The 26,679-nt window shown below is 45.2% G+C and overlaps 1 protein-coding gene across 1 annotated transcript; it reads right to left on the reverse strand.

Annotated features, from left to right (window-relative positions):
- Positions 1 to 1,405: 1,405 nt before the first annotated feature.
- CCDC42 (coiled-coil domain containing 42) lies at positions 1,406 to 12,179 on the reverse strand. The gene is made up of 7 exons (XM_056848161.1): positions 12,103 to 12,179; positions 10,685 to 10,790; positions 10,023 to 10,127; positions 8,780 to 8,977; positions 5,925 to 6,146; positions 3,344 to 3,502; positions 1,406 to 1,489 (listed from the first exon to the last, which is right to left on the reverse strand). The coding sequence occupies exons 1-7, from the start codon at positions 12,177 to 12,179 to the stop codon at positions 1,406 to 1,408; spliced, it is 951 nt and encodes a 316-aa protein (XP_056704139.1).
- Positions 12,180 to 26,679: the final 14,500 nt, after the last annotated feature.

The following is a 26,679-nucleotide window of genomic DNA, read 5'->3' on the forward strand; positions in this document are numbered from 1 at the left end:
TGACTTTGATGGACCAAGGGTCTGATTCAGCATAAAACAGCTTCATGTGTTCATGTGTTCAACCCAGAGTTGGCAACCCTAGAATACTACTAATAAAACAGATAATAAGCTTGTAGTGTGAATGCACAGAGAGGCCAAGAGTAAACTCTAGTTCAATGCCATTACAAAATTCCTGGAAGTAAGTCCCACTGAATAGAACTGAGTAGGTTTCTGAGTAGACCTGCTTAGGATTGCTCCATTTAGTAAATTGTTTCCTACCTGTGTGTGGAAAGAGGCCTTCCCTCCTCTGTAAGTACAAGTGTCTCTCCCAGCCTTTGGAGAGTATTCTCTCTTTTCATGGAGATTCCCTCTCTCTTCCCACTTCCTTTCTCCCTAGAGGAGCTGCCCGGTCAGAATTCAGCAGCTGCTCAGTACCGCTTGTCCCTCCCTGCTGTGCGCACTGCAAAGTGCATGGAGGCCCTGCAGCCCCCAGCTGAATGAAGCAAACTGGAATGAGTCATCACAGATGAGACATTCCCCCCCACACACCCCATTCAAGTCGCCGTTGTTGAATTTGCGTCAGGAGCTCCACCTGATTGCACTGCAGAGCTTAGCGGTGACGCCAGCACAAAGATGCTGTTGGCCCTGGCTGCTGTCAAAGGCTGTGCACTTTGCTGCGTTTCGAATGGATGGAAAGAGCTTTTTTGGGGGGGGGTCCACTCTTCTCTTTTTTCATTACTGTATCTTTCTTTGCTAAGCTGATAGAGTATCTGGGAGCTAAGGTTGCCAGGTCCCTGATCACCACCAGCCGGAGGTTTTGGGGGCGGAGCCTAAGGAGGGTGGGCTTTGGGGAGGGGAGGGACTTCATTGCCATAGAGTCCAATTGCCAAAGTGGCCATTTTCTCAAGGTGAACTGATTTCTATAGGCTGGAGATCAGTTGTGGTAGCAGGAAATCTCCTTCTACTACCTGGAGGTTGGCAACCCTTCTGGGAGCACAATGCTTAAATGAGAGAGAACAGAGTGTAGCTCTGCATGAGTCTCCCTACACCTGTCACCTGGCAATCACTTGTAATAGCAGGAGATCTCCAGTCACCACCTGGAGGTTGGCAACCCTACTACCGCCCCTCTTCGACCAAGCTCCATCTTCCTAGCTTCAAAGGACCCATAATCAGGCTGCTTGGGAAGGGTTCATATCAAACAGGGAAAGAAACACAGCAGAGTCGCCAAAGATGCATTACATCAAATGTATTCTTAATACCATATAGAATTTCTGAGGGGGGTTTCCAAGGAAAGGAAAATGGAGGATAGGAAAGGTGTGATGTACTGTGCAGGAAGCATCTTCTCCAGAGGTTTAGCCAGCACAGCAAATGTAAAAGAGCTGAGAGTGTAGTAGTAGGACCTGTTAGTCCCTTTCTCCAACATCTCTTAGTGCATCGATGTTTGCGATCGGCCTTCTTTCTTCTTCACTTCCGCCCAGATGTCTGACAGATCTTGGATGAACAGCTGAATCTGTGAGCAAAGGACAGTAGAGGTGACCATCAAATTGGTACAAATTTAAATAGGGGGACTTGTTCCACTTTGGGGTTTAATTAGGGTGGCTGGGCTGGAGCCATTACCACCTGTTCTGTATCACTGCATGTTCATTTCCAGTGACAGCCAGTATGGTGCGGTGGTTAAAATCTCAGCCTAGGACTAGGAAGATCTGGGTTCAAATATCCACTTGGCTATGAAGCTCACAGGGCCTTGAGCCAGCTTGGTGTAGTGGCTAAGAGAGGTGGTTTGGAGCAGCGAACTCTAATCTGGAGAATCGGGTTTGATTCCCCACTCCTCCACATGAAGTCAGCTGGGTGACCTTGGACTAGTCACAGCTCTCTTAGAGCTCTCTCAGCCCACCAACTTCACAAGGTATCTGTTGTGGAGAGAGGAAGGGAAGGTGATCGTAAGCTGGTTTGATTCTTCCTTAAATGGTAGAGAAAGTTGGCATATAAAAAACAACTCTTTTTCTTCTTTTCTCAGCTTAACCTACCTGACATTGGTTTAGCTTTTAAGAATATCAGGGAAAGGGGGCTAACCATGGATGGTGACTTCATTGAGGTACATCTGTAGGCTGCAACCAAGAAATGACCTGCTCAAACAAGTATCTAGAGATGGTTGCCACAGCATAAAAATGGCCTCAGGTTAGTACATCCTTGAGGGGCAGTCTGGAGACAAGTGTGGTTGATACTGATTTGTTAATTGGAGACTAAATCCAGACAGAAGGAAAATAATGAGCATGATACCTAGTCAAGGATGGCAGGAAAACATAATTGAAAGACGTGATTTATTTGTTAATGGCTAACAATTATATCCTTGTGGAATGTGTGCTTATTATAACTGATATATCATTGTCATGATTAAAAATAGCACAAAAAGGTGTTGACAAGGTATACTCATAACTGCAGTGAACGTTACCTAAGAAAATAAGGGGGAAAGTTATCTTGCAGGTGTTTTATTATCTAGATATTCTTGACAGAGAGATATTAGCAACAGTGGGGTTAATTGAGAGAGAGAAAAACAGAAGAGGGGAGAATGTTTATTAATTAAAATATTTATTTTGCCTTTCCTCTCAGCTTGAGGCATCTTGAGAACCAGGCCAACTGCCCTGAGCAGCTTTGAGGACGGGCAGGATAAAAACATAATAGACAAGGGAATCAATCCTTCCAAACACAACTCTTGGGTGCTTTCCCTGATGGGGCTGGATAGCAGAGGCTGAGAACAAATAATAAGAGAGGAGTGTTGTATTCAAGCCCTGCTGAGGCATCTGGCTGGCCACTGCCTCAGACCTTTTGGTCTGATCCCTGAGGGTTTTTCTCATATCTTTCACTTTGGATCCCATGATCACACTTTTATGCTCCATCACACTGTATAATACCCCAGTGTGGTGTAGTGGTTAAGAGCAGTGGTTTGGAGGGGTGGATTCTGATCTGGAGAACCGGGTTTGATTCCCCACTCCTCCACACGAGAGTCGGAGGCTAATCTGGTGAACTGGATTTGTTTCTCCACTCCTACTCATGAAGCCAGCTGGGTGACCTTGGGCTAGTCACACTCTCTCAGTCCCACCCACCTCACAGGGTGTCTGTTGTGGGGAGGGTAAAGGAAGGTGATTGTAAGCCGGTTTGAGTCTCCCTTAAGTGGTAGAGAAAGTCGGCATGTAAAAACCAACTCTTCTTCTTCTCACCCTGTCCTGCAATAAATCCCATCCACCAGGAAGGAGTGAGGTGCCTAAGGAAATTGTTTCTTTTCCATTGTCAGCAAGCTAGGAGTACCATCACTGATCAGTCCTTCACCTGGATAGCAAAGGGGGGGGAGTTACCCATGACATACCATATCGAGCTGCTTGTGGGTATCCTCTATAGGTACCATTAAAGCCTCCTTCATCTGTTTGCCCACGCTCTGGAAAAGGTTCAGAGTAGCCATCTTGATGGTGCCGAGCATTAAGGTTTTCTTGGCAGCAGTATTTTGGATATGGGCCCAGCGTGACTCCTGGGAAGAACAGTGACAATGTGAGAAAAATTGAGATGACACTAGGGTTGCCAGCCTCCAGGTGGTGGCTGGAAATCTCCCGCTATCACAGCTGATCTCCAGGCGACAGAGATCAGTTCACCTGGAGAAAATGGCTGCTTTGGAAGGTGGACTCTATGGCATCCTACCCCATTGAAGTCCCTCCCCTCCCCAAACCCTGCCCTCCACAGGCTCCACACCAAAAATCTCAAGGTATTTCCTGCCCCGGAGCTGGCAACCTTAGATGACACTGATTTGGGCCCACTTGAAGAATAGTAACTTCCAACTAAAAAGTACCGCAAACCGTAGTTTGGGGAACCACCATAGCTTGTAGAGCAGCCAGTTTAACTGATCTCTCTGTATTGCGTTTTCGTTACACAACCCACACAACAATGAGGGGCATATCATAGGGGTGTTTTTTTGTGTGTGTGTGAAATTTCTAGTTTTAAATATTTTTCTCAGTTTCATTTTGTTGTTATACATTAACCCTTTCCCATGGTTTCAACGGGAAATACTTTTCTGACTATAACTGCAAACGCTTAGAGGAGGCTTGAAGGCCAAATTGGGGTTTCAATCAGCCTTCTTGACCTCGTATCCTCAGCCAGTTCCTGCATTAATGACCCAACAGCCATCCAGACATTTAATGGCACTTACGTTTTTGGAAGTGGGAGTGACGAGCTCCACCAATCCCCCCCTCCCAAAAAAAAAACAGCTGATTGAGTATTGCATCTGTATAATATCTGTTTGGTTCTGTATACACTTGGGCACTTTTCATGTGCTAGGTGAGCACTGTCTTATATGTTTATTCTTGTTTTTATTTGTATTCTTATAGATTCCCCTGAAGAAGCGTAGGTGAAACACGTAGGGACAGTATAACAGAATTAAACTTTCCCCCCAAGGTGTGATTGTTTTTTGTTCTTTTGCTCTACTGTTGGTGCAGCCCTCTTCAACATCCCAGGGGTCAGAGGTCAGGGGACCTTCAGAAACAGAACATAGGGCAAAGGGAGAGTTTTAAGTACTCTTCAGACCTTGAAATGCATTAGATACAGCCCACTACAGTTTTTTATTATTTTCCATAATATTATAATAAAACATTTCAACAGTTGATAAAAATCATCAACAAAAGAGAAAAAAAAATAATATTGTTGAAAGTACATTTTATCATTTAGTAAAAATTAAAACTTCCCCTTCACCCCCCTCCATCTTATTATAAATTTATGTACTCTTTTGTATAAAAAGTCTAATCCTAATATTATCTTATACAATTAAATATAGTTTCTTTGATCACCATCAATTAGATTATAGTTACGTACTATTTCAAATATGATTTCATTATTTCAAATTAATCATAATATAATAATTGTAATTTTTAATTATTTGGTATTATTTATAATAATAAAAATGGATTAGAACATCCCCATTTGAAATTCATTTTCGCAGTAAACCTTCCACTCCTCCCATTCACCCATAAATTGTACATTGTCTTTTTGGTTTATCAATGCAGTAAGTTTTGCCATTTCCATCAGTTCTAGCATCTTTTGTATCCAGTCTTTTTTTGTCTGGAATTCCCATTGTCTTCCATTTAGCTGCATATATTAATCTTGCAGCTGTGGTGGCATAAATCAAAAATGATCTTTGAGTTAAAATGGAATCTGGTATCATGCTTAGTAACATCATCTCAGGCGTTTTAGGTACATTGTTCTGTATAATCAACCTTATTATACAGCCCACTATTTTAAACCAAGAGTAAACCATTATTTTTTGCTGTGATGAAGAAAAACCACTGCTGTCCCTTACTAGGGTTGCCAACTACCAGATACTGAAAGACAAAAGACAGCACTGAGAGCTAATTGGTGATTATTCAAAATAACAGGCAAAATAAAACATTGCAGAACAAAGCTATAGTGCCAATAGAAAGTCCCAAGAAAATATACAAAGTGAAGTTCAAAGTTCTGAGAATTAACAGGACACAAGATAAACTTCCAGCCGCTTCGGGTGAACACGTCTGCCCGAGGTTGAGGGTGATAAGAAAGTGCCCAGTCTCATGAACTTCACTTTGTATATTTTCTCGGGACTTTCTATTGACATTATACCTTTGTTCTGCAATGTTTTATTTTGCCTGTTATTTTGAATAATCACCAATTAGCTATCAGTGCTGTCTTTTGTCTTTCACTACCATAGCACGAGGTTATTTGTGAACCTCCAGATACTAGCTGGAGATCTCCTTCTGTTACAACGGATTTCCAGCCGATAGAGATCAGTTCACCTGGAGGAAATGGCCGCTTTGGCCATTGAGCTCTATGGCATTGAAGTCCCTCCCCTCTCCAAACCCTGCCCTCCTCAGTCTCTGCCCCCAAAACCTCCCGCTGGTGGCGAAGAGAGACCTGGCAACCCTAACCCTTACCCAGACGATGACTTCACTGCGAGCATGGTCAAAACGCATCTGCAGACGGGCCAGCTCATTGTTATGTTGCAAGATCTCATCATCTTTCTCCTCTTTGTAACGGGCGAGGCGAACCTTGGCTTGCTCTATCATCTCCATCCCTTCCTGTGCTGACTGCACAAGATCCCGGTGCATCCCGACAAGAGTCTTGTAGCGCCCAATGACCTCCCGAATCTCTTCGAACTGCAGGGGATACCTCGTGTTACTGTTCTGCACTCTGAGTGATTCTTACTTATTCGGTAGCCCAGTACAATTCACAAGACCACATGCATCTTGGGAGCCAGCGTGAAGTGGGTAAGAGCGGTGGACTCTAATCTGGAGAACCGGGTTTGATTCCCCACTCCTCCACATGAGCAGTGGAGGCAAATCTGGTGAACTAGGTTGGTTTCCCCACTCATAAGAACATAAGAACATAAGAAAGGCCCTGCTGGATCAGACCAAGGCCCGTCAAGTCCAGCAGTCTGTTCACACAGTGGCCCAACCAGGAAGTGCCTCTAGGCAGCCACTAACAAGACGAGTGCAGCAGCAGCATCCTGCCTGTGTTCCACCGCACCCAAAATAATAGGCATGCTCCTCTGATACTAGAGAGAATAGGTATGCAGCATGACTAGTATCCATTCTACCGTATATACTCGCGTATAAGCCGAGTTTTTCAGCCCCAAAAAAGGGCTGAAAAAGCCGAACTCGGCTTATACGAGGGTCAATACGGTAGGGGAGGGAGGAGGGAGGGGGGAACTTACTGCCGCCGTCGGGCCCACGCCGCTTCCTGCTGCTAAGAGCGGCCTGGGACGGCCTCCTGCAGCTGCAGGGAGGCTGCCCCGGCCCTCACCCGGCCGCGCCGCCGCTTCTGGCGGCCGAGAGCGGTCTGGGGCGGCTGCCCCGGCCCTCGCCCGGCCACGCCGCCGCTTCTGGCGGCCGAGAGCGGTCTGGGGCGGCTGCCCCGGCCCTCGCCCGGCCACGCCGCCGCTTCTGGCGGCCGAGAGCGGCCTGGGGCGGCCTTCTGCAGCTGCAGGGAGGCTGCCCCGGCCCTCGCCCGGTTGTGCTGCCGCCGCCGCCAGGCCCGCGCCGCTTGCTGCCGGGAGCCCAGGTAAGCCTGCGCGGGGGGGGGGAGGGGTTATAAGCCGATCCTCGGCTTATACGCGGGTGCCTAATTTTTCCCCATTTTTGGGGAGAAATTAGGCACCTCGGCTTATATGCGGGTCGGCTTATACACGGGTATATACGGTAACTAACAGCCATGAATACCCCTCCATGAATATGTCCACTCCCCTCTTAAAGCCTTCCAAGCTGGCAGCCATCACCACATCCTGAGGCAAGGAGTTCCACAATTTAACTATGCGTTGTGTGAAAAAATACTTCCTTTTATCTGTTTTGAATCTCTCACCCTCCAGCTTTAGCAGCTGACCCCGTGTTCTAGTATTATGGGAGAGGGAGAAAAACCTCTCCCTGTCCACTCCTATACATGAAGCCACCTGGGTGACCTTTGGGCTAGTCACAGTTCTCTTACAGCTCTCTCAGCCTCACCTATCTCACAGGGTGTCTGTTGTGGGGAGGGGAAGGGAAGGTGATTGTAAGCTGGTTTGATTCTCCTTAAAAAGTACAGAAAATCGGCATATAAAAACCAACTCTTCTTCTTCTAACAAGACCTCAGACAAGAAAATACTGCTTGAAAATAGACCCTGGATGAAATGCCAGCAACCCTGGAGTGGTGGACTGGGAGGCTAAAGAAGGTCACATACCCCTCACTGATGGAGGGCCAAGAGCCAGCTGGAAAGGAGGGAGGCATCAATCTGCTCCTCCATGCAAGCCACGCTGCACCTTCATCAACACAAGGCAAAGCTCCTCCTTGCCACTGTACAGAGTGAAGCTGGGTGCCACTGTACCCATGGCTCTTCCTGGCTGGCCCAGGTCAGCAGGGCAAAGCCAGGCATTACTGTGTTGCTCACCAGCTGCACTGAGCCCAGGCTGGCATAGAGCAAAGCCTGGCACCGCCATGGTCCTCCCGGCTGGCCCTACCATAGGGGCTGGGGGCTGCTAACGGCAGTGGCCCACCCAGATTTTTCTCAGTAATGTGAATGGCCAATCTGGCCCTGTGGCTTGGCTTGGGAAAGGCGTACACAGAGGTATAAAACTGGCTGTCACCTTCTTGTTATCATATGAGAGGTATTTGACCTAGGCTGTGCTGCACAATCTGAATACCTGAACTCAACAACAAGTGGGGGAAAGTGGCCAAGATGCACGTTCTCCAGCACAGCTTCATGAAACCATGCAGATGCCTGAACAATTACCTCGGTTCTGCAGCACAGAACCCATGGTTTGGATGGGCATCACTGCAAAACATTAATCTCAATCTGCCAATGTGTGGTGTGTTCCAGAGTCAGACACAACCATGGCAAAGCACGATCTCACCAGAGACAAATGGATCACAGTATACATTCAGAGGTGGGGACCTGCCCTAAAGCAAGAGACAGTTGCAAAGCTATTGGCTACTGATCCAAATGTAACCCTTGCCGTGGCAAAATTTTTATCTATGGTTTTTAATGATACTTTATTTTAACTGTCCTGCTCAGATAGTGTTTTTCTGTATGTTTGGTTATTTCTGTATTATTGAATTTATTGAATTTGTATTGCTCATGTCCTGTTGGTCCGCGAGCATAAAGAACAGAATAAAGGGAAGGAATAACCGTGGCAAAGCCCCTGCTTAATCCACTTCTGTAGTTTAGTGAACCAGCCTCCAACTAAGAAGTGTGCAACTACTGTTTGGAGAGACCCTGAGACTTGGCTTCCTTTCCCAGCTGTCCATCCTCCATACGTACTTCCGAGATCTCCACAACCTTCTCTAGGTACTTGTTGAAGATGGAATACTGCTGTAGCTTGTTGTAGAGCCGCTGATGTTGCTGCTTCAGAGAGGCCATCTCCAGTTTGGCCTTGGCCAGCTCCTTCACTCGTTGCTTCTTCAGTTCCCTCTCCTTGTTGGCTTTCTTCAGGGCTCTGATTCGCTTCTGGTCATTCTCCTAATGTTGAACCCCCGGACAACACATAATTTTGAAAAGAAATTGAGAGAAGAGGTTACTGGGAGCAGCTGGTGGTGTAGGGTCTATTGCTTCCTCATTCTGAATATATGGAGATGTTAAGAAGAGCCCCCTGGTGCAGAGTGGTAAGCGCAGAGAGGTAAGCTGCAGTACTGCAGTCAAAAGCTCTGCTCATGACCTGAGTTTGATCCCGACGGAAGTCGGTTTCAGGTAGCTGGCTCAAGGTTGACTCAGCCTGCCATCCTTCCGAGGTTGGTAAAATGAGTATCCAGTTTGCTGGGGGTAAAGTGTAGATGACTGGGGAAAGCACTGGCAAACCAACCCAGTAAAACAGTCTGCCTAGTAAATATCAGGATGTGATGTCACCCCCTGGGTCAGTAATGACTACAGGGGGACTACCTTTACCTTTTTATGACAGAAAGCCTGTCTTGCATGACCCTGGACCATGTTAAATATTTGAATGTGTTTAAGTGAATCTGAAGCTATGTTTCACTTAGCAGCTAGTAATGTTGAATCTGCGGCTCTGTAGTATCTACTGGGCTTACTTATTATGTTCTGCTAAACAGAACATGCTCCATCATGGACCCAGCCTTGTGTGTGTGAGTCTTACTGAATTAGGCTTTCATCACCCAGGACATGAAACGTGAGGAGGGTTGCTCAGCCAAGCCTGCTGCCCTCACTAAGCCTCTGACAAAATTACTATCTGGATTTACACCTACCACCTTCAAAACATGCATAATTATTTAATGTTCAATTTTTAATGTACAATTTAATGTTATTTTAATAACTGTTGGTTACATTATGAAAACTTTGCATATTTTGTGCCCTAGTTGCACCCCAGGAGAGTTACACTTCACTGCACTCACACATGGTCACACACAAAGCTGCTTTCAAGGTCGGTATTGCCTACTCAGACTGGCAGCCGTTTTCTAGGGTCTCAGGTTGAGGTCTTTCACATCACCTACTGCTTGATCCTTCTAACTGGAGATGCCAAGGGTTGAACCAAGGACCAGCAAGGGACAAATACCTGTATGAATTGCTCAAATTTCCTAATATATACTTTCAACTGGATTTCCTTTGCAGCCAGTTCCTCCCATCGGTTGTTCAGGGCTTCCATTCTCGTCTTGAATGCCTGGAATATTTAAACAGGGAAGACGCTGGTCAGAGGTCTGATTCCAATGGACTCTGAAGGTTCTGCATCCACTACTATTTCCTCCCAAAACACAGGTACAGTTGGGACAAAGAGATTGGTATTTTGGTCCCTGTAAAAGGACATGATCACTCAGGAATACACTGAGGAAGTTTTCAGCTGAATAGAGAATGACTTTATTCAGGACAGGCGCTACAGATCAAATAAAAGAGAGCTAGGCAAACCAAACTCCTCCATAGCAGCTATCCTATCTCCAGCCAAAAGAAAGAGCCACGAGTAAAACCTGGCTTGGAACTACTCTGGATTCTGATTCCCTGGAACTATAATAAAACATGGAATAGATGTTTGCATATTACAGCCCTGATGAAGCAGAAAACTGTTCTGGGATGGTAGCTACGGATGGAATACAACGATGCGCGATTAGCTGGCAAATAAACATTGGCCGTATGGCTCTGTGACTGATAACTGGTTGGCAACAAAGTAAGGTGGGTTTGGCGGGTCAGAAAAACAAGGTATCCCCTTTGGTTCAAGAATCTCACCTCCTTTTGAGCCTCCATTGCCTGATGCACCAATTTAGCTTCTTTTTTCTTCTCCAGCAGTCTAATGGAAGGTGATGGGGACTGCTCCTCTGATACTGGGAATTTCCTAAACACAAAGGACTATTATTTTCCCATGAAGAATGCAGAGAACTTGCCAAGACAAAGGACCTTGTGGGATGGGTAAGTCTTACATTGTCCATATATCTTCAGATAGATAAAGGGTGGGAAGGGAGAGTTTCCTAGTTGACAACAATGCTCAGAGAAGGGGCAAGCCTAGAGATGGCCTTCCCATTCTCTCACCCAGAAAACAGGGCAGAGTCTAGATGTAGTTAAAGAAGACCGGTACAGTTTGGAGAATTATCAGGAAAGAATATGAAAATAAAACATCCAGCATCATAATGCCTTTACATAAGTATAATCCATGGTGTGGCTGTATTTGGAGTACTTTGTTTAGTTCTGATATCCCATCTCAAAAAGAATATTATACCAGTAAAAAGGGTTCAGAATTTTTTTTATCAGTGCTAGAGCACCTCATTATGAGAAAAGGCTAAAGGATTTGGAAGGGGATTGGTTTATTTATTTAAAACATTTGTGTACCCCTTTCCCTCCAATCAGGGTCTCCAAGGTGGTGAACATAAAAACATTAAAATATTTGAACAATTTTACAAAAACATTTAAAATTATAAAACAATTCAATAAAAATGCATAACAAATAACACCAGAACCAAGGAGTAGGGCCAATAACTGTTATTGGTGATATTGCAAATGAAACAAAAATATCTTCACCCTCTGGCAGGAGACACTGATAGAGGGAGGTAGACTACTCTTCCCTAGAGAAGGGAGTTCCAAAAATTTGGGTGCCATAACTGAGAAAACCCTGTCTCAGGTTGTCACCCATCTAGACTCAGTCAGCAGGGGCAACTGAGGTAAGATGACTGGAATGAACCGGTAGGTTCATGTGGGAGAAGGCGCAGAGGTCCTTAAGAAGGCAATTTAGAGACAAGATTGTTAACATGAAATGACAGAAGTTTATATATGGCAGAGAGAAGAGGGATAACAAATAGCCATTTATGCATGGCTGTTTCCTCGTGGGCACCCCGCCAACTAATTATACTTGTATTTTCCGACTGTCAGAGGTCTCCTGCATGTTTCCCCGCATTTCCCCTGCATATTCTGGATTTGGACCCTTGCCCTGAACCAGTGGGTGCTTTTTATGGTAAAAGTGGAGCTGGAAATTAAGGAAGGGAGAAGAGGAAGATACTTAAAATGGGGGGGGGGAGTAGGAAACAGAGGCAAAGAAATGACAATGGTTAAACAGCGATCCATGCTGGATAGAGAAGGCCAGTGGAAGGATTGTATGGCACAAGAGTCAAGGGGAAGAGATAAAGAATTGTGGAGGAGGGGATAGTTGAACTCACATCAGCAGTTTCAGCAACTTCTGCCCATATTGTATGCGGAAATATTCGCTGAGGTCCTCTTCTTCCATGGTGGACATGATGCCTGCTTACAAGCTAGACACCCCTTGCCCTTTTAACCTAAACACTCTGGGGAATCGAACACACCCTTTTCACCTCGGCCGTGCCTTATCTATGTGTAGTGAGCAAGGAAGCAGGCAGATGTGACCTATCAGAGCCAGTTGCAGTTGAGACCAGAGAATCTTGAGCTGTGGATATGGAAGATGCAAAAGAGTTGCTTAGCAACCAAAGAGCTATGCTGCATTGGGAATGAAGGATCTGTATTGCCCTTCTTGTGTGACAGGTATCAGCAAACTACTCCAGGTCTCCGTCATTTCCCCTAGAGAAGGTCTGAATACACCGGACCTTCTAAAAAAATTCTTCAGACCTTTCAAAATACAGACCTTCTATAAAATTCTTCAGACCTTTTACAATGACAGGAAGCAGCTATCACTTGAGAAGCAGGTCAAACTCACCTCTTCCTTTGACTACAATCAAAACATAGATGGTTGTATTTGAGTCAATATTGCAATATCGCAGGAGTCCACGAATCAGCTCCCCTGAGAGCCACATTTGGGATTCTCTTTGAGAAATGCCATCAACTGATTTAGAAGAAGGAGAAGGCTGTGGCTGCCCTAAGCTAAGTCACCCTAAATGTCTTCCGCACCTCTGGGATGAAAGGCATGGCCAGTGAAGGCTTTCTGAAGAGTTCTCATTTTCTCCAGCGTGAAAGCCAGCATGGTGTAGTGGTTAATAGTGGTGGTTTGGAATGGTGGACTCTGATTTGGAGAACCAGGTTTGACTCCCCACTCCTCCACATGAGTGGTGGACTCATCTGGTGAACCAGGTTTCCCCCCACACACACTTTCTGCACATTAAACATATGGAAAAGGTGTGTGGTAAAACAGCCCCTACAGGCTCTTTCATTTTACCAGAGCTATGGGGAATTTACCCAGGTGGCAAAGGTCCCAGGTTACTAGACCACAGTCAGGAGTTCGACTCTTTTGAGTTCTGTTCCATCACCACTCACCACAAAAATAAGAACTTTTAACAGCTGCCACTAGGAGGAGCAAGGAGAGCTCTTATGGTCTCCACTCTTCCTACCAGCCAGAAATCTCTTTTCAGCTACTTTTAATCCTTTCATTCATTTAATGTTCACAGACATTTCTTTGGATGCCCATTTCCATCTTTGCTGAGTTTTAGTCTCTTTCTTGGAGCAGCAAAGCCTGTGATGTGATTTAAATATCCTGGTGATTTTCCCACTCAACTTTCATTTGTTAGCAAGCATCAAGCAAGGATAGACTTGCATGTGGGGTTGCAAAACACTGCCCCACACCAACCATTTTTTTAAAAAAAATAATTTTTACTTGGTAGATACTGACTAGAAAAAGTAACCAAATAGTGAACCCATAAATGATCTGTTATCATCACAAAAGCATAAGAAAAACCAGCACGTTCTGTGGACAGAAGCCCTTACGTCTTAGGCAGAGGAACAATAAAAGTTTACTGGAGGTACACCAAATAAAACAGAAAAGTCTTCACCTGCTGGCAGAAGACAGTGTTAGCCGAATTGCTCCTTTAATATGGGGAAATTAGCTGAGCAATCGGTAACTATGTATTTATATAGCGGGGTCGCACTCAGCTATACCAGAATTCGTTTAATGAGACCTTGAATAAAGACAGACAAAGGATTCAGAATTAAATAATGTTCATGTCTTGTTCACTCAAATCAATGATGCATACACACATACAAAGAAGCCTAGGAATATTCAAAGAGAGTAGTACAAGCACAGATGCCAACGTGGCAGGAGGTCGTTAGTGGGGGTATATTTACCTTCCAGACGAGGTGTTGTCCAAGCTCAAGTAGACTAAGACAGAGTGAAAGTTAAAGCCGAGATGGGGGCAGGGGTTCCCGTAGACTTGGACAGCAAGGCGGGAGGGAGCGTGGTAAGGCTGCGCAAAACCAAACCAACAGAGTAACGGCAAAGGTGCCAGGAAAGATCTAAGGTGACATAATAGGCTGGGGGCACCCCAGATATACTGTTTTTCTGGGGGCGGGGAGAGGGGTTCCCCCCTCCTAGGTTCCCAGGTGGCAAAAGGTGACAAAAGGATTAATCTGTGGCTGGGGTGGGGTAGTGAGAATTTGGAAATCTATTCTGATTCCGATGGCTTTTGCAACCTGGGAGGAACTGGAAATTCTCTGCTGACAAGATTAACATTCTGGAACAATGGGTGCAATCTGTGCAAACGTCCTGGGAGGAACGACTCATCTTGATATCAGGATCGCTGTTGAAGCCCATTAAGCTGTGGATGTTGCAAGAGGGGGGGTGTTTGGCACTGACTACATGACTGTCTGCTTTCCATGACATGGCTGCGGCTGGATCAGAGGTTGTACAGGAACATGGCTTCTCTCAGGTTCACCGGAGGCTGCCCCTGCATCTGCTTCCTAGCTGCTAGCTGCACGGTGCTTGCAGGAGCGGCCAAGTCCGTTACAACGGAGTGCGCAGCGACCATCCCGTAGTGTTTGGGGCGGGCGTGCAGCCAGAACAGTAGTCGAGTGCCTGCATAGCGGGTTGCCAGGTCCAGTCCGGGAGGTTTGGGCAGGTCTGTATGCTATCAACAGTGACTGAGGGAAACAGACGAATCTCCCTGGGGAAGAGAGTTCCAAAGAGTAAATAACTAGGAGGTCATTACTGAAGTCACTACAGTCTGTGTGTCCGGAAATCTTGCATTTTTCATTAATGTATTCTCGGACATTTCCATAATTGATCAATATACCAGTTTCAAATAAATAATATATAATTTTACTTCCCAGCCTGTAAACTAAGACCAAGGACACTTTTCTGTAACTCCCAGAATGAATGGAGAATCGGCAATTATTAAACAGGATAATTACTATTTTAAAAGATGTGCCTGCTGTTTCTCTGGGCTGTGCCTACCCAGACAAAAGACTCCTAGTTCTACCGCCTGCCTGCTTTTTCTGTAAAAGAATAAAAGCTTTGTATTAACATAGTGGACTCTGCAGGGTAAAGTGTCCCAGTTATGATATTGTTTGGCATGGCTAATGATCACTGTGTTTAATTGTAAAGGGCTGGCCCCTATGAGAACAGCAATTTTTGGTATTCTGCAGCAATCCAAAATATCACACCAATAGGTTTGCTAGGTCCAGGTTGGGAAAGACCTGGAGATTTCAGGGGTGGAGTCTTAGGAGGGTAGAGTTTGGGGAGGGGCGGGGCTTCAACAGGGTAGAAAGTCATAGAGCCCACCTTCCAAAGCAGCTGTTTTCTCCAGGTGAACTGATCTCTGTCGCTCGGAGATCAGTTATAATAGTGGGAGATCTCGTGCCGCCACCTGGAGGTTGGCAACCCTACACACCAAAATGGTGGTGGTGCCAGGGAAAATGCCAACCAGGATGCTGAGTAAGAGATCACAGCTATGAGCTGGGGGAGAAGGCGGTATGGGAGAAAGGAATGGGGGCCTGCCGGGAGGAGGAAGAAAATGGGACTTCCCCTCCCCCCAGAATTCAAGTCCCCCTCTTGTAAGGTATGTTTCTGTGCATTCTTTATTTTCTCACAAATACGAATTTGCTTCAAGAGGCTGCAGTCATGATTTTGAGCTTTGGTGGTATAGATTTGTGGTGGGTGGAGCCAGCCAAAACCCATTGAGAAAGCCAGTTCATCTATTCCAATTCTTGTGCATGGAAGTCACCCCAGAGCTGGGACTTAGAAGGGAAGCATGTTGAACCAGTTAGACCTGTTGGAACACTACCTGTTGAATATTACCTGGCGAACCAACAATTTGCTCCAATAGGACTACTTCATTTGTTAATTCTAAATTTACACCAATAGACCTGTTGGAACACGACCCGTTGGAACACTACCTGTTGAACCAACAACTTGAATTCATATTGAATTGTACCACCTGTTGAATATATATTTGTAAGATTATTTAATATACTGTTATATAAGCGGATTTTGTATGTTACATCCACTATGTTTATTTTTGTATATTAGTTGTGTTGAAATATTTTTAATGACTGTCTCATGGTGAGTTATAACCTACTTACGTTGAACTCATTTAACATTTAAAAGACTATATGTTTATAATCTATCAGTGTTGTAATATTTTATTTTCGAAAGTACGAGCCCCATGGCACAGAGTGGTAAGCTGCAATGCTGCAGTTCAAGCTCTGCTCACGACCTGAGTTCGATCCCGACGGAAGTCGGTTTTAGGTAGCCAGCTCAAGGTTGACTCAGCCTTCCATCCTTCTGAGGCTGGTAAAATGAGCATCCAGCTTGCTGGGGGTAAAGGGAAGATGATTGGGGAAGGCACTGGCAAACCACCCCGCAAACAAAGCCTGCCTAGTAAACATCGGGATGTGACGTCACCCCATGGGTCAGGAATGACCCGGTGCTTGCACAGGAGACCTTTACCTTTTATCTGACTATAGTGAGGCTTGCTCAGTGGCAGCCGCAAACTCATCTTGGTAATATGGACATCTGTCGAACTCTGGGCTAGAAAGGACATGAAATTGCTCATCTGTTCCAATCTCTCCTCTGCGTTTTCTCAAGTGAAAATTAAAACTCTGGTGGTGGCCGCCAGATCAACAGGCTGACACTCTGTGCAAGCCTGGGCTAGTGTTGCAAGTGATGAAACCAGTTCCCATGATGCACAGTGGCAACTTTGAAATAATGGGATTTTAGTTCTTCACGTCGGGTGTGAAAAATATCACCTCCTGCTGGAACCATCAGGCCCCCAAGAGCTCCAGCAGGCATTCTTCAGGATGGACTGCATCTGTGTGACCAATTGAGTGTGACCTGTATATTCTACATCCTGTTGAAATCTCAGTTTCCTGTAAGACTAAGTGGTACACAATCAGGAAATGTTAGCTTATGTCAGTCCAGTCACAGAAATTGGGTCAGGGTTAGCAAGCGGTACAGAACGTGTTGCTGAGCGCTCAGCGCTACTCTGCCCTAGGCTGTAGCTGTATCACTCAGATAGTAGGGTGGCCAACCTCCAGGTACTAGCTGGAGATCTCCTGCTATTTCAACTGATCTCCAGCCGATAGAGATAAGTTTCCCTGGAGAAAATGGCAGCTTTGGCGATTGGACTCTATGGCGTTGAAGTCCCTCCCCCTCCCCAAACCCTGCCCTCCTCAGGCTCCGCCCCAAAAACCTCCCGCCTGTGGCGAAGAGGGACCTGGGCAACCCTATTGGATAGTGATGACTCACAGACAAGGGGTTACTTCACAGCAGCGATGTGTATTGTCTCCAGATAGTTTGCCAGAATTGGATGACATCCATTGCTAGCCTTGACCTCAGCCCAAAAGTCACGGAGTGTGTTTATTTATTAATTAAAGCAGTTTACAAAAATCATGGGTGGGACTCTCAGACACATGTGGCCACTAGCAAGTCAGGCATCAAGTCTCTTCACGAGACTAGAGATATCCCTGCTGTCCTGGCTTCCTATTCTCAGTGCCCTCCCTCCCCAGCATTCATCCTCATTGGGATCCAGCACTGTAGATGTTGAGATCTTGGCTTTTCCTTGGGCTGATCCAGCTTGGCTATCCAGCTTCTTGGATGTACATTACATCAGGACTGGTGGTTCTCTCCTTGAACTCCACTCACTTCAGTGACAGAAAAGGATTTGGGCTGCTTGCGTTTTTTTTTTTTTAAATAATTGCCTCAATGTAAATCCTCAGTGGGTTACTCTTAATTGCCTTGTGCTTCGACCTTCTCTCCTCGTGGCTTTATCTCTGTTTCCCCGCTAAACGCTCGCAACCTCAATACACCGTACACTGTTAAAAGCTCAGCTTCTTTCTCTTATGTTCTCCATGGCAACTGCCTTAGCTACCCATGAATAAATTACCTCTGACACATCATCGTTTATTAGAATAGAGAAAATGCCATTTCTGAGTCACATCTTTCTGATGGGAGCGTTTTTTTCATCCCCCGCCTGCCTAGTTCTCCGTGTGGTGATAATGTCAGCTTGGCATCTCCTTGGTGGGCAGAAAGCACCTGTCCAGTCCAAGGGTGATTAAAGGGCAGATAAAGGTTGTTTGCCATGACCTGTAAGGTCTGCTAGACTCCAGGGCCCTGCCCCCCTGGGTGGTTTGCTTGGCAATGGCCCCCTTTTCATACCTGGAGAACAGAGCCAATATTCCCTGGCTTCATTAACCTCAAAGCCCTTCATCTCATGCCACTATTTAACCCTCTCTGTATTCTTCAAGGCTGTAACATTTCAGAGATGTGGGATGTGTTATTCTCCCAATTATACTCAGTAAAAATCAGAAATAATTCTGGATGTCCCCTGAATTTTCTGCAAAGTGAGGATTGTGTCAAGGTTTGTTTCATGTTGCTTAATGGGGAGGGGCTATGGCTCAGTGGTAGAGCATCTGCTTGGCATGCAGAAGGTCCCAGGTTCAATCCCCAGCATCTCCAGTTAAAGGGACTAGGTGAGTAGGTGATGTGAAAGACCGCTACCTGAGACCCTGGAGAGCCGCTGCCGGTCTGAGTAGATAATACTGACTTTGATGGACCAAGGGTCTGATTTGGTATAAGGCAGCTTCATGTGTTCAATGCATTGTTGGACCATGTGGAGTTACGCCAGCTTCCTTTTCCTTCTAGCTGTTTTGCTTTGTTTCGTCTATTCCCCTTCAGAGCTAAATTCTATACACTCTCCATGCAGTGATTTCTGGCATTCATCAGGTAAGATATTTAACTAACCTCTTCCTATGATTGGGCTCAGCATATGCATTGCACTCCCCACCACCTCAAAAGTGAGCCATCTGAACAGGTGCCAAATTCCAAAGAGGTAGTGGTGTTAGTCTTTAAAGGCTAACAGGTTTGTTGTGGCTCTGAGCCCACTTTCTCAAATACATGGCCAGGATTAACAACTGTATGGAGGGGAAAAAAGACCTGTCCCTTTAATTAGGGTAGCCAACCTCCAGGTGGTGGCTGGAGATCTCCCGCTATTGCAACTGATCTCCAGGCGACAGAGATCAATTCACCTGGAGAAAATGGCTGCTTTGGCCATTGGACTCTATGGCATTGAAGTACCTCCGCTCTCCAAACCCTGCCCTCCTCAGGCTCCACCCCCAAATATCTAGGTATTTCCCAACCCGAAGCTGGCAACCCTATCTTTAATGGAGGCTTAATGGGCTGTTATTTATCAGGTAATGTTACTTACCTGAATGCCATGAAACACTTCAACTGCCCATTTCCACACATTAAGCATTTGTTAAAGGGATAGAACATTTTTCTCCATGTCCATTCGCAACCCTATGTGTGCCGGGTTACCTTTAGCTGGTGTAGGTCTGTACAAAACAGCTAGTGGCTAGTGGCATGTAGTGGTTACAGCATCAGACTGTGACTGGAGAGACCTATTCTGCCATGAAGTTCTCCGTGTGACCTTAGGCTAGGTACTTTCTCTCAGTCTAATGTACCTCACAAGGAAGAAAGGGGAACACATATGCTACCTTGAGCTCTTTAAAGGACAAGGATTATTTGCTGAAGGTGTGGTTGGTACCAGCTCTTCCCTTCTACCGTTAAATATGCTCCACTTCAAGTGACTCCTGGATCTGTTTCCATAATGCTTTGGGTTATCTGGGGTGTTTCAGGGGTAATGCAGTAGAGTCCCTAATGGAGGAACAGCAAGATAGAGTCCCTAGATAATTGCAACTTGGAGTTCTCTCCATCCTTCGAAGAGATCTTCAGCTCTGTGATTTATAAGGGAGTTGGGAGGTATGAAACAGGTTAGACGATATCTAGAATGTCACTGGGACAAAATTCACAACAAATGAGAGAGAACAGACCCTAGGCCTGTGCCATGTTGAAAAGAATTATTTTAGTTACCAGTAATCAAAGTCTCATCCAGCAAGACTGAAGTTTAGGATTGCCAGGTCCCTCTTTGCCACCAGTGGGAGGTTTTGGGGGCGGAGCCTGGAGGGGGCAGGGTTTGGGGAAGGGAGGGACTTCAATGCCATAGAGTCCAATGGCCAAAGCAGCCATTTTCTCCAGGTGAACTGATCTCTATCTGCTGGAGATCAGTTGAATTAGCAGGAGATCTCCAGCTAGTACCAGGGGGTTAGCAACTCTACTGAAGTTCTTGTAATTGCTTGTTTCTGTGTTATGGGTGGCTTGTGATTTAGGGCAGTCTGATGATACCTAAGTCTGAGCCACTAGAAGAGGACGAAAATTTCATTATTACAGCCTCCTTGAAATTTTTGTTGTTGTGTGGCTGCTGGCTATACGAAATGGATCACATTGGTGGTACTTCACTAGGAGACTGCTGAAAATTAAATCACAAGGAAAGTGACCACAGAAATTAGGCCTGAGCTGAGCTGATGATAGGAAGTGACAGCAATCTGCCACAATGGATTGTCGTTATCAATTATTCCTGCATCCTGTCAGAAGCGAGGAGCCAGCCAAATTTCAACTTGTAGGGTGTGGAGACATCAGGAAGAAGCCTCAAGGGGTAGCAAGTTCTGCACTGTTGTTGTTTTTTTAGTTTTTTTTTAAGTAACAAGGGGGGGAGGGGAAAACAGAAAAAAGTAATATAAAATTACATACATTTCTTCCTTGGCACCCAGATTATGTTACAGTAAGATCACTACTACATTACAAACTAGCCACCAAAAACAATATCCAATATTTTCCACATTTCTTATCCTGTCTTTCTTCTTTCTCTTCTTGACTTCTTATCTTCATTTCTTCTTCTTTTTACTACACAAACTTAATTATAGTCCAAATTGAATGATAAAAGACATAATAACCCAATAAAACATGCCTATCTATATAAAATTACAAATAATTATTTACGATGTAATTTACTAACTTTATTACTATATATTGGTATTAACCCTAATATCATTTTGAAATAGACATAAATACAATCAATAATATTGATAAAACAACTTCCATATTTCTTGGAATAGATCAGGAGATTTCGTATTTACTTGATTTGTAAGCTTAGTTCTGCTGTGTTGTTAAAGCCAGGGCAGTTTTCCCGCCAGGCATGGCAATCTGAGGCTGTCTGCCACACATAGTGATTGATGTGGCGCATCCTGATTCCCATCTGTGTATAATGAGGATTCCAAGAGTGGAGCACCCACACCGCCACTAAGCTAGTCCAAGCATCAGATCGTGACGTTCCCAGCTCAAGCCCTGCACCTGAAGCCTCCTCTCTTCCATAGCAGCTTAGTAGAATGTCTTCATGCCATATTTTCTTTCCTGGATAACTTGCTCCATGATGTCTCCTCTACATGTAGACATAGGGTTGCCAGGTCCCTCTTGGCCTCCGGTGGGAGGTTTTTGGGGCAGAGCCTGAGGAGGGCAGGGTTTGGGGAGGGGAGGGACTTCAATGCCATACAGTCCAATTGCCAAAGTGACCATTTTCTCCTAGTGATCTGATCTCTATCGGCTGGAGATCAGTTGTAATAGCAGGAGATCTCCAGCTATTACCTGGAGGTTGGCAACCCTATGTAGACATGTAGGATCAGGCTGTTGATTTTCCAAAAGTAGCACCAGCAGCTTTTCTTCAGTGGCTAATGATTGAGGGACTTTCTGGCACTTCCAGGTAGGGTTGCCAACAAGCCTGGAGAGAAATGTTCTGTCCCTGTAATAGAAGCTTAATGCATAGAAATGGGAAGCTGTAGCTTTTCATGGTATGGAGTGAATAACATCCCATCAAGCCTCTATCAGGGACAGGACTTCCCCCCCCCCCTCCAGGCTGTTAGTAATATTAGAAGAAGGAGACACTAGCAGGTCCATTTGTGTAACCCCCAAGTCTCTGCCCAATCACACAAAAGCAGGCTAGGGATCTGATTTTAAGTGTGAAAGGGGTGCATTTCTGACAGGAACTGTCTCCCTCTCTCTCACACAGCACTCCTCCCTGTAGTATCTTACCAGAACTCCTTTTTCACAAGATGAGCTCCAATACCAAGTAAACCCCACACAAACAGTACTGCCTAGGGGATAGGCTGTGGGTTCACCTCCCCTTACCCATGCTACCTTTTGTGTATTTAAAAATCAGGCTCCCCCTCTGCTTTATATGATTGTATGGTATGGCTGTTACCCTGACCTGGATAGCCCCAGGCTAGTCTGATCTTGTCAGATCTCAGAAGCTAAGCAGGGTAGGTTCATAAACCATAGACACATGAACACATGAAGCTGCCTTATACTGAATCAGACCCTTGGTCCATCAAAGTCTACTGGGACCGGCAGCAGCTCTCCAGGGTCTCAGGCAGAGGTCTTCCACATCACCTACTTGCCTAGTCCCTTTAACTGGAGGTGCCGGGAATTGAACCTGGGACCTTCTGCATGCCAAGCAGATGCTCTATCACTGAGCTACCGCCCTTCTCCAAGCTTGCTGGGTGACCTTGAGTCAGTCACACACTCACAGCCCCAACCCTGGCTAGTATCTGGATGGGAGACCTCCAAAGAATACCAGGGGTGTGACATGAAGGCAGACAATGGAAAGCTAGCTACCTCTGAACGTCTCTTGCCTTGAAAACCTTACAGGATTGCCGTAAGCGGCTGTGAGTTGATGGCACAAAAAAATAAAAATGGTATGGCTGTTAGCCACCCTGAGCCCGACTTCAGTTGGGAAAGGGCAGGATAGAAAGTAAATGAATATAGCAACAACAGCAATTTATATGTGGTTTGGCTAGGGTTGCCAACCTCCAGGTACTAGCTGGACATCTCCTGTTATTACAACCTATCTCCAGTCGATAGAGATCAGTTCACCTGGAGAAAATGTGAATTAAGTGAGGCTGAGAGTGACCTGGCCTAAGGTCACTCAGTGAACTTCTGTGCTGAGCTGGGATTGAACTTGGCTGTACATGAGGTCTGTAGCACTGAGGACTTTGTTGCGTTTTTTGCATGATGAAGTTGACAGCCACGGAAGCTACGTGACAGGGCTTTCAAGTCCTTGTTGTTTCAGTAAGTGTTAGAACAGAGCAGTGCAGCTCTTTCTCCATTCTCCAGTTATTTGCTGCTTGCCTGTGAAGCCCAAAGTAGAAAGGAGCTAACAAACTGCCACCTTTTAATGCCATGCATTCTTCTTTCCAAAATGGCGACAGTGTCGGTAGGTTCCTTCAAAGTAGGTAGAAATGGGAACACCTGCATTTCATTAGAGAGGGGCTGAATTTTCACAAGTGAGTATCTGGTTATTTGTTGGACTGGCTTTAGCAACCTCAGATAAGACCCCATTCAGCTGGTCTCTAATACGGTTCTTCTGGCTCTTTTGAGAGGAAAACCCCCACAAGGCAAAAATGATGGCCGCTAATTGAATCACAGAATCATAGAATCATAGAGTTGGAAGGGACCACCGGGGTCATCTCGTCCAACTCCCTGCACAATGCAGGAAACTCACAACTACCTTTCCCCTCCCCCATCCCTAGTGACCAGAAGATGGCCAAGATGCCCTCCCTCTCATCATCTGAGAAGAACTACTCTGTTAGAAAATTCTTCCTAATGTCTAGACAGAAACTCTTCTGATTTAATTTCAGCCTGTTGGTTCTGGTCCGACTTTCTGGGGCAACAGAAAACAACTCGGCACCATCCTCTATATGACAGCCCTTCAAGTACTTGAAGATGGTTATCATATACCCTCTCAGTCTTCTCTTCAGGCTAAACATACCCAGCTCCTTCAACCTTTCCTCATCCTTCTGGTTTTTCTTTGTAATGGCTCCTCCAACATATTGTAGTGGTTAAGAGTGGTGGTTTGGAGCAGTGGACTCTAATCTGGAGAACCGGGTATGATTCCCCACTCCTCCACATGAGCAGCGAATGCTAATCTGGTGAACCGGATTTGTTTCCCCACTCCACACAAAGCCAGCTGAGTGACCTTGGGCTAGTTGCAGCTCGCTCAGCTCCACCTACCTCACAGGATGTCTGTTGTGGGGACGGGAAGAGAAGATGATTGTAAGTCAATGGTTCCAGGCTCACCTGGAGCCAGATTTGCTGGGGCAATGAGAGCAAAGAGCGATGCCGCCCCCGCTGGTCATATTGTGCGGGGTGGGTGGCTCAGTGGGTTGCTGCCCAGCAGCCAATCAGCTCTCTCCCCGAGCAAAAGGGGTGACAATGAGAGCAGTTGCCCCAGATGTTGCCCCAGATGTTGCACCAATCCTTACAGCTGTTTATAGAATTTAATAATTAAGTTGTGGTCGGTTAACACCACAACTCTTCTTCTTCTTCATCTTCCATCCTACGCTACCCATAGTGTATGTGTAAAACATACCAGTTATATACTACGTAATGCATCTGATAAAGTGGACTTTGGTTCATGAAAGCTTATGCCACAGCAACTTAGTCTCTAAGATGTTTTGAGACCCTGTGCTGTTTTGGACTAACACAGCTACCCCTCTTGATTCTGAGCTATGAAATGATGTGCCTCTGACATTCTCCCAAACTGCATTGGTTTCATATTTATTTGACCATTTGTAAGCAGATTCAAAAGAGCAAGGTCTTTGATTCTGTGCCAAACCACAGTAGTAGTTATTAGGCTGAATTATAGCAGCATCCGTGGCACAGCAGAAGGCTGTTTAGTAAAACAGCATAAGAAATCCTTTGTAACATATAACCCCTGTGAAAACGATTTAAAATATAATATTGCAAAGCAAGAAAATTGCAAGAGACACCACAAACCATTCTGACGAGTTGGTGCTGAAATAAACTGGTTACTACATAACTCCTCAAAGGTAAATGAGGAACACATAAGAACAACAGTGAAATAAGTAAAGATAGAAAAGGGAAGCAGAACAGGTTGACTGGTCACACTGTCCTGTGCCAAAATCAAGAAACAACAGGATGTTAGTGCGAAGCAATATTTATAGCAACATTATCCTGTATTTATAGAGTTGCCAACCTCCAGGTACTAGCTGGAGATCTCCTGCTATTAAAACTGATCTCCAACCGATAGAGATCAGTTCACCTGGAGAAAATGGCCACTTTGGCCATTGAACTCTATGGCGTTGAAGTCCCTCCCCTCCCCAAACCCCGCCCTCCTCAGGCGCCGCCCCCAAAAACCTCCTACCAGTGTTGAAGAGAGACCTGGGAACCCTATGTATTTAGGGAGGATGGAGGGCATTCCTCCTATGTTAAAGGGCCAAACTATACATTTGGGGATCTGTAATTTGCAGAGCAGTCCTATGCAAAGTTACTCCAGTCTAAGCCAATTTAAATCAATGGGTTTGGGAGTAATTCTGCATGGGATTGTGTTGCAGATCCCCCAATGGGCAGTTTAATCTTCAAAAGCAGCTTGTGGTAAATTTGAATTATTTTATAAATGAGCACTCTCCAGGAATTTCCCAGCCTGGAGCTGGCAACCCTAACTGGGGAAACTGATCTTTATAGTAGAGAGATCAATTGAGATTCCAAGAGATCTCCAGGCCCCAGCTGGTGGTTGGCAACAGTAGACGGAGAGAAGGAAGCAGGAAGAGGGGAGAAGCTATGAGTGCTTTCAGGAAATGGAAAGAGGAAATAGTAGGGGAGGGGACAATGAGATGCTTCCCAAAAGTTCTTGTGGGTTTCTGCTTGTTTATGCCTATTCTTATTACAACTTTCCTGCTTAGGGAAGACTATGACGGAATGCGTAGAGACTGAAGTTGTTAGAAGAGGTTCTTAGGAATATGCTCCCCCTTTTTTCCTGTGAATTTTTAGGGATGTGGCTTGTCCTCCAGGAGAGGAACACTACTAAGTTCTTTTATCAGGAACACTATGTACATTAAGCAATTTAGGCTCTTTCCCACTCTCTCCACCAAGTACCCGGCAAGGTCAAGGTGGATCTTCGTGCTCATTTGACAGCATTCCTCTCATGTTATTTTCTTCTAAGATGCGGATTGCAGGAGGGTACTTCGTCATTCAAAATCTGCTTTTCTTTCATGGATTGCAACTATGAAAGATCATGTGCATTTTGAGGGTTATGTAAACTTCTTTTTAAATATATATTTTTTATTTTTCAAACGGATAAACAAAACATACATACATAAAGACATACACATCAGATTCTTATATTATACTGGAACTTACTCTATAGTTTCAACTCAATTATATACTTTAGATTATTATGTTTTCTTATTTTACAAAAGATTTTTAACCTAAATTCTTACATTCTATTATTTTTATTAATGAACAGAAGAATATTTTCCAGTTATCATCAAACTCAGATGGTGATCTGTTGTGCACTAAAGATGTAAGTTTAGCCATAGTTGCCCATTCTGCTACTTTATTTGCGAACTCAGCTGCACCTGGATAATCTTCTGCTTTCCACTTCCTTGCGTACTCCACTCTTGCCGCTGTCACCATATACTTAAATAGTAAACCCCTTTGAATTTCGGACAAACCAAGGCATCCGTTTTTCAAATAGGTACCATTTTTTAGATGGGTTCTTCTCTTTTCCCTCTCTGTGCATGCTCAGAATCTTGGAGCAGCGGATATTCTAAATTTTAGGTAAGCTGCTGAAAGGAAGCTTGGGAGCTGGTCGTGCCATGAAGGAGTGTGAAGCTGTTGCTTCAAGTAGGCAGTTCCAGAGCAGGCACCA

This window comes from Euleptes europaea, chromosome 1, assembly GCF_029931775.1.
Source record: "Euleptes europaea isolate rEulEur1 chromosome 1, rEulEur1.hap1, whole genome shotgun sequence".
NCBI lineage: Eukaryota > Metazoa > Chordata > Lepidosauria > Squamata > Sphaerodactylidae > Euleptes > Euleptes europaea.